This window comes from Lynx canadensis, chromosome D2 (genome assembly GCF_007474595.2).
Source record: "Lynx canadensis isolate LIC74 chromosome D2, mLynCan4.pri.v2, whole genome shotgun sequence".
In the NCBI taxonomy this organism is placed as follows: Eukaryota; Metazoa; Chordata; class Mammalia; order Carnivora; family Felidae; genus Lynx; species Lynx canadensis.
Window position 1 is genome coordinate 76021447 of NC_044313.2, and position 15571 is coordinate 76037017.

The 15571-nt window shown below is 43.8% G+C and overlaps 1 protein-coding gene across 4 annotated transcripts in view; it reads left to right on the forward strand.

Moving 5' to 3' along the window:
* RYR2 (ryanodine receptor 2) overlaps positions 1-13207 on the forward strand; it is a 767906-nt gene extending 754699 nt beyond the window's left edge. For all 4 annotated transcript variants that reach the window (XM_030335590.1, XM_030335591.1, XM_030335592.1 and 1 more), the window contains 5 exons: positions 5896-6052; positions 8186-8250; positions 9883-9983; positions 10981-11032; positions 11753-13207. In XM_030335590.1, coding sequence (XP_030191450.1) covers positions 5896-6052; positions 8186-8250; positions 9883-9983; positions 10981-11032; positions 11753-11848 — 471 coding nt within the window. In that variant the 3' untranslated portion in view covers positions 11849-13207. The remainder of the gene's footprint in view (positions 1-5895; positions 6053-8185; positions 8251-9882; positions 9984-10980; positions 11033-11752) is intronic.
* The last annotated feature ends 2364 nt before the right edge of the window (positions 13208-15571 follow it).

The window sequence follows — 15571 nt, forward strand, 5'->3', positions numbered from 1 at the left end:
ATCAACTGCCACTTCTTAACTATTAGGTTTGCAGAATATTAAAGTTTGTTAATATCCACAGTTGAATTGATGGAAAAACTGGCACTTTCATGAACACTTGTAGGGAATTCAAATTAAGACAATGATTTTACAGAAATTTTGCAATATCTATCACATTTTTCATTGTACTTACCCTTTGACTTGTCAGTTCCACTGATTGTATTGATTTAAATGTTTGTTTACAAATATGCTCCTGTGGGTTTAAGGATACTTGCTACTATCACAAATTGGAAATAATCTAAATTATATCAATAGAGTCCCGATGAAACCAACTATGGCAAATCCATATCACGGAAAAGTAGGTTGTTTAAAAATAAGACAAATCTGCACGTGCTGATATAGAAAGACATACAGATTGCATTTCAGTGGGGAAGGGGGGGCAAGATCTTGAACAGTGTTATGATAAGATCCTGACTGTGTGCACACATACACATGCTAGAATGTACACATTAGATACACTAGAATATGTACACGGTGTTTCTGGAAGAATACATGGGACACTGTTAACAAGGGTTCCTACAGGGAGTAGGACTACAGATTACGGAGAGAAGAAACTTACACAGTAAGGGATTCGTCACTGGTAGTGACGTCCCCCAGAGTCACTAAACATGTGACACTTTACCGCCAGTAAGGATCCTTCATCTCCTCTTGTGAGAGGTGCCTTTAATACCCACCTTGCCTCTCTACTCGGTGACTTCAAGACTTGGGGTAGCAGCTGGCTAGAGGCAGGGAGGGGAGCAGACAGCTGGAGGAGTCAACAAGGCACAAAAGGGAGTCAGTCATTACTAACAGCAGACAGTTGTGACTCCAGGGAGATTCATTTCTCTTCCAGAAGCACCCCCTCCCCCATGGTTCTAAATCTCAAAGTCCACCTTGGTTGAGTCAGAAAGTTTAGCGAGGTGATTCACTGCCAGAGGGTGTGGTGCCCGCTGAATCGCTGAAGATTGCTGGAAAGTCAGGATGACTTCAGGTAGTGCTCTTGAGTTGGCATTGGGATTGGCGGGGCCTCACTTGCCCCCCTCCTACCACAATAAGACCCCTGAAACATCCAGGTGTCTCCTTCTAATGTCATGAGTCATATTTGACCCTATTCAATTATCCTGATAGTATCCTTGGATGACTACATTTCGAACATCACTCTTGGTATGAGTTTCCATTGCTTTTGTAAATTTTCCCAATGAACTTATGAGAGGAATCCAGGCATGGTTTGAACAACAAGTGAGTTAGGAAGACAACGAACTGCCTTTACCTGGTTGGCATGACCCAGTTGCATGGGATGTGTAGGGAAGAGGTAGAGAAGTTTGCCTCACTTTAGGGTGAGGAAATAAGGCTTCTTGATGTTTCGACCATGGCCTCAGGACTGAGCTAGAGCCTGGATTTTGTCCAGTTTAAGGGATTTCTGCCCCTACCAGTGAGACTACCTACAACCAGGTCTGTTCTGGGTGTTTCTATCTCTACACATAACGGTAAGCTTTGTACCTTGCCTTTGGGTGGGGTGAGGTTGGGGGCATCATGAGGATGTACCTTAGATGTGTCTTCTTGCAAAAGAGAAAACTCAATTCCAAGCCACAAACAACATCTCCGCTCCCATACTGCTGCCAGGCGGATCAGGCACACAGGAGTCTGTGTAGCTTTGCACATGCTCGTATCCAGCTGATTGTTCTTAAAAACGATCACATCAGAGGCCACACACATCACCTAGATTTACCTTACAACAGTTGGTCTCAAAACCCCTTTTAATTTGCCTCTTATTAATACTTGTGCAGCAATGTTTGAACAAGCCAACAACATTTAAAACGTAACTGCTCACTTGTAGTAGTGCTCGTTAAAAGTCAAGGCTTAGCAAAACCCAGCAGCTAGCAAGACAGAAGTACGGCGTAGGAAGTGGTCACGCTTAATATCTTGCGTGTATCTCTCAAAAGAGAATCTTTTGTTTACATCCGTCTCTAACAATTAGTCTTCACAGGGTGAAGTCGAGGACTGTTTGCTTGAGATGGGTTTTCTTCACTCATGCCCTGTTTTCTCGGCAACATCCGAGTTTCCAGTGCCTTCATTGCTTCTGGTAGTTTCCTGGCATATGTAGGAACATTTTAGGTTTTCACAGCGATGTGGTTCACCTGCCAGTGTTTCAAGCCTAACAGCAGGTGGCGCTGTAGCTACAGTTTTACAGACTGTGATGCTTCATGCCTGCCTGCCCACCTACCACCTGCCTTCTTTCCTCCCTCCCTCCCCTTCCTTCCTTCCTTCCTTCCTTCTTCCCTCCCTCCCTCCCTCCTCCCCTCCCTCCCTCCCTTTTCTTTCTTCCTTCCTACACTTTCCTTCCTTTCCTTTCTTTCTTTACTTATTTATTTAGGATCATGGTGTTTTAAGCCTGAGAATCTAATTAAACCATCAGTATCCTGAGAGAATTTGAACCTCTTCTCCAAGAATGTACAAGGAGAAAGTGCAAAATGATCCAAAGTTCCAAAGCCCCAGGCAAAAAGATGATTGTAGCTAACTAGCCAGGGAGACTGACTTGGCCTATATAAAGACATTCATCTCAAAAGGGGCGGTCCTTTCACCAAGACTCACCAGGGCATCCCTTTATGAACCGCAGCTCAATAAGGCCACCTTCATATCCCAAGTCAGAAACTGCAGGGAAGGTGTCCACACCTGTTGTGTTTTTTGGAAAAAACTTACCAGGTGGTTGAGAGAATGAGTTACTCCTAGGGAAGTACAATCCCCAGCTCAGGGTATTGTTCTAAATTACTTATTTTACCCTACCCTCCCAACAAGTAATCTCTGCCAGTCTCTGTCTCTTTCCACTTTTATTTCTCCCCCTATTTGGGGGGGGGGGTCAGGATAAAGATCTCGTAAAGATCTTCACTACTCCGCCAGAAACTGTCCCTCCTCAGTATTTCCTAAAGCTGTCATAAATAGTGATTAACTCTGGAATGAATCCACTCGGGAGATGAGTGGGTAGGGGAGAAACCATAGAATATTAAATTTGGAGAATAAGTGACTGCGTATTCCCAGTGTTGGTAGCACCAGGCACCTTCCTTCCTCATGACTCAGATTCTCTGAACAAAGTGTATCGGTTTGTGTCCCAGAATTACTGCTTTCCATTCTCCAACTCTGATGTTCAGGTTTAAGCTGCTCCTGTGAAAAGGAAGGTGAATGAGAGATTTTCCATTTTCAGGAGCAGAATGATCATCTGATAACTAAAAGCCTGACAGCCCTACGTAGGTGGATGTTCACCACCCTACCGCATATTCTAGCCACCCACCTGCTATATCTGGGGATAACCAGGTAGTGTAGATTAAGGTTGGGAAAATCAGTATCAAAATCCCACAGGTGAACCTGGAATTTTATACTTTTAAAATCTGGTATCTTACTAAGCCTAAACAATCAAGTGCATAAGACTGCCTATCTTTTCAGCATGGCCAGAGTCTATTATTGAAATATGGTGGGAGCCCTTTTGTCAGCATCAGAGCTTTCACAGAATGAAGGTGAGCAGAGAGACGTGGATGTTGCTAGATGGCTGACAGGAGACCTGAGAAGTAGGAGACATTTGCTTTGGTAATTTAGCCTCATTCCATGGTCCTATCTTCAACTGTGCATGTCTGGAAACTAAACATTCTCTTGAGGACAGACTCACATTAACCAGGCTAAGAGTCACATGTATGAGTCAGAACACCAACATCCTACTCATTAAGAGTTCATGCCGCAGGAGAACGCATTCTCTTCCCTAGAGAAAACCTCTATGGGCACCTGGGTGGCTCTGTCAGTTAAGCGTCCAACTTCTGCTCAGGTCATGATCTCGCGATCTGTGAGTTTGAGCCCCGCGTCGGCCTCTGTGCTGACAGCTCAGAGCCTGGAGCCTGCTTCACAGTCGGCGTCTCCCTCTTTCTCTGTCCCTCCCCTGCTCACACTCGGTCTCTCTCAAAAATAAATGAACATTACAAAAATGACTTTTCTGGCCTGTGAGAGAGACCCCTTACCTGAGCCCCAGACAGTTCCTGGTTGGGCAGTGACAGAGCCGCCCTCTGATCCTCTTCGTTCACTGTGTGCCAGACTGACAAACCTCCTTCCTGAGTGACCCAGTCGTTATTCGGTTCTGATCATTAGATTCCAGCCATCTGCTCCAGGACACTTTCTGTGTGCTGCATCTATCACTGTATTAGCTGCTGAACTATGAGCATTTTGGGGCAACTTGCTGCCTGTCCTTTGTGCTCTTTGGGGTCATCTGAGAATTTGAGGTTCATGGGCTGAGACAGTGAAGTCTCCATGAGAACACTGATCAGTCATGACTTTTCACTCTTCATTCACCGCCCCCCCTCCGCCCCAGTGATGTATAAGTTCCTCTCATGTGCTGGACATTATTTTAGGCCCTGATAATAGAGCAGTAACCAAAGTCATTCTTCTTGTAATGAAGCCAGTTCAGTGCAGTGAGACAGATCACGAAGCATCAAAATTAGGTAAGTGGTAGGTACAGGTTTGGAATTCAGGAAAGAGACCCAAGGTGTAAACAGAAAAAAATTGTACGTCATTGGCACAGAGATGGTACTTAACTGTGAAAGTGGGGACATTCCTCTAGGAAGAACTGGCCAAGGAGGCTGAGAAAGGATGGCCAGAAATGTAGAAGATGACCAGGGGATTGTGGTGTCTCCCCAAGTGAAGACACTGTGTCAAAGCCTTTGCCCCTTTCGTTAAGGCAGATGGTGGGTAAATGTGTTTTGTACTCATGGATGACATCAGTTGGGTAAGTCGGAGTGTCTGGAACAGTCTAAGAAGGCCTCATGGAGGAAGGCTTGTTACCTGAGGGTGAAAAGGAATGGGATAAGAAAGGGAAATAATTGTTTAAGATGGGAAGGAAATGCAAACCAAGAACTAGAATAGGGAGTTGTTTATCTGACAGGCGTGGATAGAGTGCAGGGTGGTACTCGGGAGCAGTAGCCCATCAGTGGAGAGGGATGAAGCGTCCCTGAATCTGAGGCCCCGACCTGGAGAGTCTGCCCTTATCCTGAAAACAGATAAAACACTGACGCTTGAAGCCAGTGGCTCTCAACTGTTGTGATTTTGCCCTCCCGGGGACGCTTGGCAACGTCTGCAGATGTTTTTGGTTATCTGCAATGAGGTGCTATTGGCATTGAGTGGGTAGAGGCCAGGGATCCTTCTAAAACATCCTACAATGCACGAGACAGATCCTATCCAAAGAATTATCCGGCCCTAAATGTCAACGGCACTGAGGCTGAGAAACCCTGCCCTCTTCTGCAGTGGGCACTTGGAGCTCTCCTTCTACTTGGTTGCTTGAATGTTTCAGATTCTTAACAATGAGCTGTTATTTCCTCCTTGCTTCTCCCCTCTGTCTTCTTTCTTGTACACATTAGAGTAGAAACATTTCAGCATCGTATTCCATACATGACGGATGAGGGGATGGTCCGGTGTTTTCCTAGCTTAATTTCTGAGATTCCGTCTTATTAAATATTGAGGTTTTCCTTCCTCTCTCCTATGTCTGTTCTGATCAAAGAAAAAGAAAAAAAGAGCAGTGTGATTAAATGTAGCTTTGTGGGCCTTAATGTGATCTTAATGGGATTACCTTATGCCAGATGCTAGTGAGGTATTTTTCATCCCCTGCAAAGTGTGACAGAAGGTGCGAGGCAGAGTGTCGTGTCGAGTTTTGTTCAAAGGACAGCAGAGTGTAAGAGCCACGTGTTTGCATCATAATCACAAACACTGAAACAAAAAGAGGCAATGTAGAAGGCAGAGATGGTCAGTTTCCAGAGTGAGGATTAGCAACTACAGAGAGAGCCTCAACTTTGTTCAATGTGCAGATGGGCAGCGTCTCCAGGAAGTAACTGTGTCTGTCTTTTCCAGTGCTACATGTTCCACATGTACGTCGGGGTACGTGCTGGAGGGGGTATCGGCGATGAAATTGAAGACCCAGCAGGCGACGAATATGAGATCTATCGAATCATCTTTGACATCACCTTCTTCTTCTTCGTGATTGTCATTCTCTTGGCCATAATTCAAGGTGAGCATCCTCCTTACTGGAGTTCAAGAGGATCTAGAATTTGAGCCATTTATTGTTCAAGTTAACACTTAAGGGCAGGTCAGAATGTCAAGTGCTATCTGTAAAAAGGCAACGAGAACTTTTCTGTTCAGTGTTTCTCCATTAGAAATCTATAGGGGGGGATCAAAGGGGGCCCTGGTAAAGGGGAAGATGGATACAGATTTCTTTGGACTCTTCCCATTACCTAATGGAAAGAGCACTTTCTTCGCTGTGACTTTCTGCCCTGCCACTTATTAACTTTATAATGTTGGGTGGGTGAGCCATTTAACTCCTTTTGAGGGGCTCCTGGGTGGCTCAGTCGGTTAAGTGGCCGACGTCGGCTCAGGTCATGATCTCGTGGTCCGTGAGTTCGAGCCCCGCGTCGGGCTCTGTGCTGACAGCTCAGAGCCTGGAGCCTGCTTCAGATTCTATGTCTCCCTCTCTCTGCCCCTCCTTTGCTCGCACTCTGTTGCTCTCAAAAATAAACATTGGGGCGCCTGGGTGGCTCAGTCGGTTAAGTGTCTGACTTCGGCTCAGGTCATGATCTCGCGGTCCATGAGTTCGAGCCCCGTGTCAGGCTCTGTGCTGACAGCTCAGAGCCTGGAGCCTGTTTCGGATTCTGTGTATCCCTCTCTCTCTGACCCTCCCCCATTCATGCTCTATCTCTTTCTGTCTCAAAAATAAAACATTAAAAAAATTTTTTTAAATAAACATTAAAAAATTTTTCATTTTTTTTTTTAAAAAGAAGTGACGTACATATGAGTACTCAGCACAGTATCTGATGCCTCATAAAGAATCCTAAGGCTATCATTGTTGAGTACCTGCTGTGTGCCTGGCACAAGTTATTAACTCATTTTACCTTCATACACCCGTGAAAATAGTGGTGTTATTTACATTTGAAGAAACTGAGCCATAATACGTCTAAGTAACTTGGCCAAAGTGCACAGTCAAGAAGTGTCAGGGCTGGAATCCAAACCCAGGTTTCTGGACCCAGAGCCCTCAGTTGAAACCAGAGAGCCATCAGGGTGCCTGGGTGGCATGGTCGGCTGAGTGTCCAACCCTTGGTTTTGGCTCAGGTCATGGTCTCATGGTTTCCTGAGTTTGAGCTCTATTGGGCTCTGGGCTGACAGCACAGAGCCTGCTTGGGATATTCTCTCTGTCTCTCTCTCTCTGTCTCTGTCTCTCTCTGCTCCTCCCCCACTAATGCTGTCTCTGTCTCTCTCAAAAATAAATAAGTTAAACTTAAAAAAAAAAACAAAAACAGAGAGCCATATTAACGTACCAGTTCTTCCCTTTACCCTAAGGAAACTTGGAATGTGGTGTTCTTCTCCCTCAGAAAAATCACTCTTGTTACCTTTTTCTGCTCATACGTTTATCCTGGCTTGAATTAAATGTCTATAAATGTGTTATTATCCTCTAAGCTCTGCAGGCACAAAATGGTACTTTTTGTTTCCAGTAAAGTACATGAACAAGTCGACAAGATTCATAATCCATCCTTTTGTCTTTACTGAGTGTAACAATAACATATCTTATAAGAGAGCAAACTCATAAAACACTCGGAAAAAGATGTGCAGCCAGTAAGTCACAGGAGGAAAACGAGCTGAGAGGAAACAACGCGGTGCAGTTAGCTCCTGGCTGACACAGTTAATAACAGGCCGGCAAGTTTACTTGTGAGGAACGCGTAACGAGAATGAGTGGAGGCAGATTCCTCAGTTCATATGGTAACGTTTGACTTCCAAATCGGTACTTGGAAATGTTATCAGTAGACTTTCCTGCGCTTTGCCACCAGAAATCTCTATTGCTCTTTCTTGGAACAACGTGGCGGCTAACATACCAGGTGCATGTGCCGCGGTAACGAGCGGTTCTTCCTGCCCTGTCACTTCGTTTTGAAACCCCCTTCTCAGGGACGGTGTAAGCACAGTACCCGCTGTGCTTCTGCCCCCCAAGAGATAACGCTGCTGCCCTAGGAGGAGTATCAAGTGTGTGCCCACTCACGACTTCTCCCAACCTGGCTGTACATTTTCTCTTTCCTTGGGAGGACTAGCCACGGGGCTGTGAGCTTCATTATTATTCTCTGGTTGATAAAGATTCGAGTGTGTTTTTATTTAACACCAGGTTTAATTATTGATGCTTTTGGAGAGCTAAGAGACCAACAGGAGCAAGTCAAAGAAGACATGGAGGTGAGTCTTGCCGTGTCTGACTCAGCTGTGTTGTTGTTGTGGGCATTCATTTTTCCTACTGTCTTTATCAAAGAATCACGGCCGTGGGAGAAAGTAGGAAAAGGGCATGAGCAATGTGTGACTTCCTCGGCCTGTTTTCCATCCGCGCAACGCATATCGTGTGGTAGGCAGGAAACATGGCGGATGCCGGGGGCGTGCAAACAGTAATGTCTCCTGCTCCCTGAGGAGAACCACCCATTCAGAATGATGGATTCACTGACAAATAAGTAAACAGGAAATTGCAGAGCCGTGTGTTGAACCCTTTATAATAACTCATTGGAGAGATGTATAGTGTAACATACAGCCTGTGGAAAATCAGAAATGGGTTTGAAGTTAGGTGATGGGGTTTGGCAGTGCATTAGCAACTAACAAGATCAGGGGCAGGGAAGTGGGCTGGGAGCATGTTTTAGGCAGGAGATGATGAGGCTCTTGCGAAAGACGTCCACCGAAGATGTAGGAACCAGATGGATTCAAGCAGTACTTAGGAGTTGGCGTGACAAGCAGCGGGTGATTGTCCAGATGCAGAGGTGAGGTGTTTGGAGCAAGCGGGGATGCTACGCAGGTTTCCAGAGTCACAGCGATAAGTAACACAGAGGAGGGGCAGGTTCGTGGGTGAAGCTGCGAAGCATGAGCCCGTTTAGTCAAGACATCAAATGGTATAAAGACCTGTTGCCTTTCTGAATGTGGCCTTCCTGCTGTCCACAGTTGTTGATCAATAAGGCAGAGGGAATTGAATAAATTATCTTAATCATCTGGAGTCCAGGCCCTAGAATCTAAGGCATCATAAATATGCCTCCGATGGCATTAAACAGTTGCTAATTTGCAAGCAGGATGAGCATCTGGAGCCACACGAGGGCAATAACTATCACATTTGCTTGAGTTGATACATGTGAAATTCTCATAATGAAACGGGAGGCCTGCTTCTCCTTAGCTTTTGTGTGCTGGTCCTGCACACCACGGACCTAAGCAGGTGCTGCTCTGAGAGATCTGGTTAGAACAAGCAAGGGGCACAAAGAGCAGGCACCTCATTCCTGGAGTAAAAAGTTCTGATGATGAATGTTCATTGGTTAATTCTGCACCCATGGCGGACCCTCTCTCAGTCATTGATCGAACACCCCACAGCTTGATATTTGATTTAGCTCTCTCCAGATGGGAGTAATCTGGACCTTTCCCCCCTCCCCTGGGTCATCAGACTTTGTTCCAGTAGGTACCAAGCTGGTGGTTTCAGCTGAGGGCACATTGAGTCCCGTCTACATAACTTGAGTTAATGTCATGAACAAGACTGATGGCTAAGTCTGGGCACTCTCACTTAAGCTGGAGGAAATAAGGAAGACAGTGCTTTTCAGCCATCGTGATCCTGTACGCTTCTTCCTACATGTGAACTTGTTGCTGGTACCTATGTCATTTAAACCTCCAGCCAGATATAGTTGTGGCAACAGTTAAATTAGCGTTCATGTGTTTGGCACAGCCTTCTGTCGTGATCTTCTACAAACATCGAGTAAGCATAGCAGCTGCCCCCTAAGTGGCGAGTTGTGTGTTCCTTTGTTTTGCTTTCTGAAATCTGACATGTAAATATTTCCCTTTGTCTTCTAGACCAAATGTTTCATCTGTGGGATAGGCAACGATTACTTCGACACAGTGCCACATGGCTTTGAAACCCACACTTTACAGGAACACAACCTGGCCAATTACCTGTGAGTGTGCCTGACTCAGACTCTCCAGCCCCTCCTTATACCCGCCAGTGAGTGCCCCCCTGTTAGCAAGCTTGAGAAGCAGAAGAGACATAGCTTCCTTTCTTTATACTGTTGAACTCAGGCTTCGTCTATCTCTTTGAGAGAAAGACCCACAGCTAGCAGTCCCCTTGTCCTCAGGAGGTATGTGTATCTGGTATGTGGTGTGGTATCAGACGGGTATGTGATAAGAAAAGAACTTGCAGACCTTCATGTGAATGATACCTTCTAGAACACGAAATGGAAAGGTGGAAAATGATAAGTGAAATACATCCTCAGCCTCTCAGAGAGCCTTGGCCGTGTTTCCCATTTCAAGAAGGCAGACTCCAGATGCCTCCTAGGGACTCGGGAATCTCCATCTTCATTTTCTGAGGACGTACAGATCTCTTTAGGCCCAATTATCCTCTTTAGGCACTGTGTTCTAACATGATTCAAAGTTGCATTTTTTTTTAATACATAGAAATCTGGCTGTTGCTGTAGGACTAGCCCAAGCTGCAGTTTGCTAAAAAATTATTCTTGGTTTCTAACCCAATTTTGCTATCAAACAGAAGAGAGGCAGAGTAGCACTGTAGCAAAAAGAAAAGAAAAAAGCAGGCTTCGGCATTCACAACTGTGGGACATTAGGCAAGTTATTTAAACTTTTTAATCCCTGCTTTTCTAAATGGGGATTGTGATTCCTGCCCCATGAGTGGCTAAGTGCGATCTGACACGAAACCTGATGTACAGCAGCTCCCGAGAGGTATAACTTGATCTGCGCACGCCCACATTGTAGCTACTTTGAAAACGTACTTTTTAAAAATGGTTAAGCTTTTGGTTCCCGTGGCGTCTTTTGCCTTGCAGTTTTGATACGTTTCTCCGCTCTGCCAACAGTGTGCATTTAGCCCGTAGCCAGATCAGAAGTATCTGTGAACGCTGACATTTCCATACCACCCATTTCTGATTCGTCTCTCTGTATCTGTAGGTTTTTTCTGATGTATCTCATAAACAAAGATGAAACAGAGCACACGGGACAGGTAGGTAAACAGCGACCATACACTGTCTTCTGAAAGAAGTGACAGAGAATATGGACATGGTGGGGAAAATGTGTGCATTAAACCCGAAGAGTTGGGATTACTTTCAGATATAGTATCTTAACAAAAAATTCCTGTTATCCCAGATGAGCGTGCAAAGATTGCCTTTGTCGAGAAAGTAAAATCGTAAGTTCACATAAAAAATGTAAGCTTTTAATTAGTTGAAAATGCAGGGCTCTGTGTTCTGATAAGTATAATGTCCTTGATTGCTTAATCAGATAGCAGATGGTTTCAGATGAGTTCCAGCCCACAATATTAGGATTAAAAATAATTGTGTATGAAATATCTACGGTTCTCCTTAAGTATTTGAAATTCTCCCTCCACAAATATTCGCCTCCGATTGTTAGCAGTTTGAATTTGAAGGATACAATTAATATTTCCTTAAGAGAACCCATAAAATCATATGCCACAAATAGTGTTTTTAATCATTATTGTATTATGGTCCAGATGAAGATGGATTAATAGAAATATGAGGTCTGGTATAGCTAGGCACTCTCTAGATGAATTTGGGCTTTTCGAATCATGTAATTATGTGTACTTACACAGTTACACGGGTATGTGATATATAAATGCAACAAACGTGTGTTTTTATCTTGTATTTTGTGGTAATGCACAGATCCTGGGGAAAGACATGATGTTAATACATTTCCTTTACATTGACAGGAATCTTATGTCTGGAAGATGTATCAAGAAAGGTGCTGGGAATTCTTCCCAGCAGGGGATTGTTTCCGGAAACAGTATGAAGACCAGCTAAATTAAACTCAGACTCTGGTCACCTCTGAAAACCAAAACATACACATTCACTCTTTCTGTCTGTTTCGGTCTCTGTCTCTGACTCTCTCTTTCTCTCTGCTCTCTTGGAGACATCCTGCTGAATTTGTGAATTGCCAGCATTATATGCTTTCTGGGAGCAGTGAACTCTGTTTCTGAAGACCCAACTGTGCTTTTCCCCCCCACCTTGTGTATTTTCTTTGAGAATAAAGACTGAAGAATATTCTAAATTCATACACAGACAACATAGGAACTCTGGAAAGGACACCATTTCGGACACTCTCAGTCATAACGCAAATGGACCGATTTCCTTCTGAGACTCCTGGAAGTCCCCTTGAGCTATGGGACAGTCACAGAGACGCGTGACAGCCACACTCATCCGGCCCCTTTATTTCACCATCCTGAGAGGAACTCTCTAATGGTCACAGAGCACTGTAGCACTTAAGAGATTGCCGTGGACACCACTTACGAAGGGAAATAGTGCCTTACTATATGTGGGTTGAGCTATGCAGAAGATGTGTGCATGAAAAAAAACATCTTTATTTTCTTCATGTCGATCTTTTTTTTCTCAGATTGATTTTGTGGTTTTTTTTTTTTTCCTTTATTCTTTTCTCTGGTGGGGGAGGGTAAGAAAAGCAGTTTGTGTGCACCTTTTTAAAAAAAAAAAAAAGACGGGTGGCCTGTCTCAGGACGAGAGGAGGCTCTTCTCATTCACTAAATTCACATTTACCCTCCCCATGTGATCGTGTTCTTATTTTGGTAATGCTCTGGTGCAACACTGCGACTTTATGAAATCTTTGTATGAAAACACAAAGACTGCAAAAAAAAAATACACTTTCAAAAGAAATAATTCATTGCATGTTTATTATGCAAGTTTAAAAGAACAAAGAAAACCTCCAGAAGCAAGTTGATGAACGTGAGAGACCTTTCATGATAATTCTACTCATAGTAATAAAGTGTCGTGGGCTTAATTGTATATTTGGAGCCAGTGTCATCCACCAACAATGTGATACGTTATGAACTTGACAGTAGTTTTGGGTTTTTCTCTTTCTTTTGGCCACCTGTGATCAGTTGCTGATTAAGGACTTCTCGTCCGGCCATTTTTTTAATATCAAAGCTGAAGCAATATCCATTCAGGGAGTTCATCAGATGCATCAAAAACCACGGGTGATAATTACCAGTCACTCCATTTTGAGTCCTTTTAAATGTAATGCTTATCTTTACAAATAAAAAGACAGATTCAGAATGGAAGCAAGATCATTTTGCAAACATTGGAGCTCTTTTATTACAAGTCTGCTTGTTAATTTTAGAATTGGAAAACTGCTCTGATTAAACTATTTAACTAACTTTCTCATTCTCTTCTTTCTCCATTTCATGTATAGTTGGGAGGCATTATAAAACCTTGAGCTGTTAACTTGAGAGGGGTCTGGGGCAATGCAAACCCTGCCCTATGGCCTTTAATGCCTTCAGATTTCCTTGTGGCCCAGCAAGCTTGCTGCCTTTATGATGACGGAAACTCAGAGTCAGCAGGCAGTTTGAACCACCTAGCCTCACCCCTGCCCTTTCCCTGACTCGGGGACATCAGGAGTTCGTTAAAACCACCAATGACAGAAGGATCACTGTCTCCCAAATCATTTAATTTTTATACAGCTTTCATTCTAGAAGGTTCTTCCTTGCTCAGGGCAGTTTTTTCCCCCTGTAATAGTACGGATTCATTTTCTGCCTTCATATGAAAGAGAACTGGTACACTAACTAGCAAGTGGTGTTATTAGATACTCAGACACTAATCGAACATTCGCCGTGTTCCAAGCCCTGGGCTGGGTATCACCTGTCATTTTTCAACTTGTTGACACAACATGAGAGCTATGGTACCTAGAGTTTGCATTTGTCTTTTGGGATCATTTTTATTTGGGAGAAGGAATAGAGCCAATTCAACCACACCATGGGAATTCCCAAGCCTGCCCAGGGAGGTGATCTTATGTTCTGAGGTGTCTGAATAAAATAAATCAGATCAGCTCCATAAAACATCAAAAAGCATGTTCCCCTTTGCCACAAAACTGCAGAGGAAGCATACAGTGAAAAGGAATACATATTTCTCCAGGACATAAAATCTGATAGATTTGGGTCTTCATGCATAAAGCAAAGTCAGATTTGATGTGAAACAACAGTACAGGTGAGAGGTGAGAGAACAAATCCCTAGTCATCTCCTGGCCTGGATTTTGCAGACTTGTTGACTCTCCTAATCACTCCTGGCTTTAGTGCCTGGGAAGGTGACAGTGCTCACAGAGAAACAGAAAAAGGCTGAATTCTGGAAAAAGAGCTTCCTCCACCCTTGAACTTTGGGCATCAGCGTTGGAGGAAGAGTAAGGGAGCAAAGCCAGTCACTTTAGAAAGCCACCCACTGCCCAGCCTTATTGTGGCTGACACTTAGAGGAGATCACCTCTCTATTCCCTTCTCGAGTCCTCAAGAGAAGAGGGGCTTTTATGTATCAGCATTATTAATTCTCCCAGGAAATGTCACATGAATCTCAAACAACGTGGCTCACCACTTCTCTGATTAAACTCTGGACTGATTGACTCAAACTCAAGAAATGTCATCCCTTTCGAGATTTTGTATTAGACAATCATTCAAACATTCACAAAATAATGTCTGCATATTTCTGTTTTAACACAGACATTTTTCTGCCATTCTTATTTCCCCTCTCTCTGTCTCTCTCTTCCCAGAAATCTCTCTTGATCCTACTCCATTAAATACATTTAGAATCATGGTTGAAGATTTCCAGATGCACTAAATGGTACTTAGTCCTTGGACTGATCGTCATTTTTCTCACATAGAAGAGGCAGTTCTTAGTTCCTCAAAACCTTATTTAAAAGTCATATTGTAATGAAAATTACATTCTTCGCCATTGCAAAGGCATAGCTGTGAAAATGATTTTTTTTTTTTTTCCACTATGTTGCTTTCCTGGGGAAGTGTTCCTGTTTTCTTAAACTCCAATTTCTGGGTGAATATACCAATATGGCCTCCCTCCCCTTTGCTAAAAAGGGCTTTAGGTGGCCATCAGTGTGGCCAGTGCCTCGTTTACTCAGGACACAGTAAAGGAGAACTTTAAACAAATGTGTTTAGTACATTTACCAAGCATGGAATTCATATAAACTTGACATGGATACGTTTGGACAGTTAGACATTCTCCAAATTATTTTATAAATATTGTATGGTGAAGAGGATGACCTCCCTATCACCTTACTGGTGATGTTTCTATCCAACATTCTGAAATAGCTGTGACAAAACCTGGAAAATATCATCTCACATTGGTACAAGTGCATGGATGGCACCTGGGTTTTTTAATAGCCATAAATGTAACACATTTTTTAATAGTTATTTATTTTGAAAGAGAGCAGGGAAGAGGGAGAGAGAGAATCCCAAGCAGGCTCTGTGCTGTTAGCACGGAACCCAACATGAAGCTCAGTCTCATGAACTGTGAGATCACGACCTGAGCTGGAATAGACTCGGGTGCTTAACCAACTGAGCCACCCTGCCCCTGATTACACATTTCTCTTTTTTAAGTTTATTTTGAGAGTGTGAGAAAGAGTGTGCATGTGCAGGGGAGGGGCACAGAGAGAGAGAGAAAGAGAGAGAGAGAGAGAGAGAGAGAAAATCCCAAGCAGGCCCCACAATGTCAGCACAGAACCCAATTCTGGGCTCAAACTCAC